Source organism: Buceros rhinoceros, unplaced genomic scaffold, assembly GCF_000710305.1.
Source record: "Buceros rhinoceros silvestris isolate BGI_N320 unplaced genomic scaffold, ASM71030v1 scaffold14179, whole genome shotgun sequence".
In the NCBI taxonomy this organism is placed as follows: domain Eukaryota; kingdom Metazoa; phylum Chordata; class Aves; order Bucerotiformes; family Bucerotidae; genus Buceros; species Buceros rhinoceros.
In genome coordinates, this window is record NW_010432205.1 from 18,102 (window position 1) to 20,954 (window position 2,853).

The window sequence follows — 2,853 nt, forward strand, 5'->3', positions numbered from 1 at the left end:
CGATCCGCGGGGGTCGGGCCCCGCTTCAACACCAGGCTGACCTGGGCAAGTGTCTCCTCAGATTCTGATGTCAGAAAACCCCTTGAAAAGGAAAGACACGCTGAGCCCGTGCTGCGGACAGAGCCTGAGTCTCCCGTGTGCATTAAGCTTAAAAGGCAGGAATAAGGTGTCCCCTGGCCTGAGGGGCAGCAGCAGCAAAACCCGCGACTTCACCAGCAGCACAAGGACTGAAGGAAACAGGCCAATGAGACACGCAAACCGTTTGTTACTGAAGGAGAGAGGAGCAGCGCACATGGTTAGGAGCCACGGGGACAATGAGGAAAGGACCAGCGAGCAGCAAGAGGAGAAGAGGGAGAGGCCAAGACGATGGCGCTTGTGGACAAAGGAGCTCGGCCGTGCCTGCACAGTCGCCTCACCTGTAGCTGTCGCCATGCAGTCCAAAGCCAACGCAGTGGGGGATCCCCAGCAACGGCACCGAGTGCCCCTTCTTCCACTTCTCCACTGGAAGGGGAGAGAAGAGGACAGAGCACGTGGGCGCTGCTAAGGAGCTCCGGAGGGAAGGAGCTCAGCCAGGGGTGCCCTTTCTCCCAAGGGCTGCTCTGCCCTGGGCAGTCTCTCTCAGATCCGCTCTGTCCCAGAAACGCCAGCCCAGTGTGCTGGGGTCAGGGCAAGGCTGCGAGGCTGAACAGCCGCTAGCAAGACCCAGACAAAGCGTGGGTGGAGCAAGAAAGCTTCTAAATGCCAATATCACAGTGTCTTGCAGTGCAGGGACCCCTGGCAGAGCGGAGTCCTGGCCAAACCTCTCAGCCCTCTGGCACTAGCCAAGCTGTGGATTATTCTAGCCTGGCCTTCGCACAACTGAGGGGAGCGGGATGCCGGTTCTCCTGACGCACAGCCGAGACCTCACCTTCCCAGCAGCACCAACCTGTGCCTGCCTTGGCAGCTCGCTGGAAGAAATTCTGCTCGTTGTAGATCTTGCTGTCTTTGGCATCCTAAAGGGAACAGGAAGGAGCGTTACTGCAGCCGCACACACCCTGCTACAAAGGGAAGCCTGCTCCAAGACCTCCACTACTCATCTTAAACACAGCAACAACCCCCCAAAAAAGATCAAACTCCAGAGCTCAAGTGTTTTGGTTCACTACTTAGCACAGCGCCTCACAACCACAGGAGCTCTGAGCACCAGCGCAGAACGAGGGAGTGGCTGTCTCAGGCTGGGACTACAGCTTCCCACCTCCTGGTCCTAGTTCTGTGGCATTGAGCTGTCTTTTCTGACTGTATCCTTTCGCCATCCTCTTAAGCATCTCTTCTGACAAATGCGAGATGGATTTTTCAAGTGCCCGCACAGGAGCGGGCACCACCAGGCCCCCAGAGCCGTTCATCAGCACTGCCCTTCCCACAGAGCAGCAAGCCCCAGGAGCTGCAGCCGACGAGAGGAGAGTCTCGCAGCTCCGGTTTGGGAGTTGCTGAAAACCCGCGGACCGAATTTCCACAGCAGAGCAGCTGTTCCTGGAGACAGCTCGCTGGTGGAGAACCCGGGCTACTGGCAAGGGCCTGGAAAGCAGGATGGGAACTCCGGCTGTAATTACGTGTGATTTTAAAGCGTGCTCTGGCCTTACAGAGCCCCTCAGTGCTGGTCCACCACACTACCTCAGCACAGCCCCCGAGTGCCAGCCTCTTCAGTCTCCCCAGGCTTCCCCAGGGTAGGTGCACACCGGCCATACAGGAAAAGAGCAGGTCTGAGGTGAACGAATCAAGGTCTCTGCCTTTCCCCACAAATTCAGTTCTGGAGATCACTGAGCCTGGTGGAGCGACGGGGCTGTCATCGTCCTATCTATTTTCGTCACACCTTTCATGGAAGAGCCAGCGGCTGCTGGCATCCCAGAGCGACACTCAGGAAGTCACATCTCCCTCGCAAGCTAAGGAGGGGCCTCTGAGCTCCTCGGCCACCCTGAGCTGCACAGGGGCCCTGGACGTGCCGCACTACGCGCCATTCCTTACCAAACAGACCAGAACTCACAAGTCTGAGGGAGTATTTCTGCTTCTGAGGCTGGGTCCCAGATGCTGCCTGCGCTGTGGGAGGACAGAACAGACGGGGTTACAGGAGCACAGCAAAGAGGCACCCGCAGCACTGGGCTCTTGCTTATCCCCTGCTTCTTTCACCGGGGCTCTGCAAAAGTGGCCTCGGCGACAGCATCTTCCCGCATTACTACAAAGCCGTTCTTACCCGGCTCCGGGAGCACAGCACCCCTGACACCCGCCTGAGTCCCAGCCGCATCTGGGCCTGGCTGCAGCAGTGGGGTGCTTGGAAGGCGGCACGTAAAGCACAAGCCATTACCAGCATCTCAAAGGCCCCCAAATTCATCGGCTGAGCGTTGCCTCCAGCTCCCTTCCGAGTCTGTCAAGTCTGTAAGAGGATGCCCAGGTCCCTTCTGCTGTGGGTGACATCAGACCTGTGTGTGGCCTTCCCTCCCCAGAAAGCTTTGCAGCCCTTACTCGGCCTTGGGGCAGCTCATCTCCTCCCGCTCTGCGGCTGAGCACTACACACAGGTTATCTGCTGCTCCTCACCCAGAGGGTGCTTCTGCAGAAGCCCCCTCCACTGTACCACCGCCGCCGCTGGGCTGCTCTTTTTCTAAGAGCACATCTTTCTAAAGACGTAGGCGCATGCCCAGACTTTATTATGCAACAGCACAGGAAAGGAAAAAGAAGATAAAGGCAAATGTCAGGCAAAGCTTATCAACAGAGATGATTCCTCCTGAACAGTGTTTCCAGGATAAGGACAAAAAATAAGCTCAAACCCTTTTCTTTGGAAATTTACAACTAGATGAAAGCACAGATCAGCACGCACTAAAAGC

The 2,853-nt window shown here is 57.1% G+C and overlaps 1 protein-coding gene across 1 annotated transcript in view; it reads right to left on the minus strand.

The window, feature by feature from the left end:
* VRK3 (vaccinia related kinase 3) overlaps positions 1-2,275 on the minus strand; it is a 5,315-nt gene extending 3,040 nt beyond the window's left edge. The window contains exons 1-4 of the mRNA XM_010143691.1: positions 2,225-2,275; positions 2,018-2,080; positions 926-992; positions 417-501 (exon numbers count right to left, since the gene is read on the minus strand). Coding sequence (XP_010141993.1) covers positions 417-501; positions 926-992; positions 2,018-2,080; positions 2,225-2,275 — 266 coding nt within the window. The remainder of the gene's footprint in view (positions 1-416; positions 502-925; positions 993-2,017; positions 2,081-2,224) is intronic.
* Between the last annotated feature and the right edge of the window lie 578 nt (positions 2,276-2,853).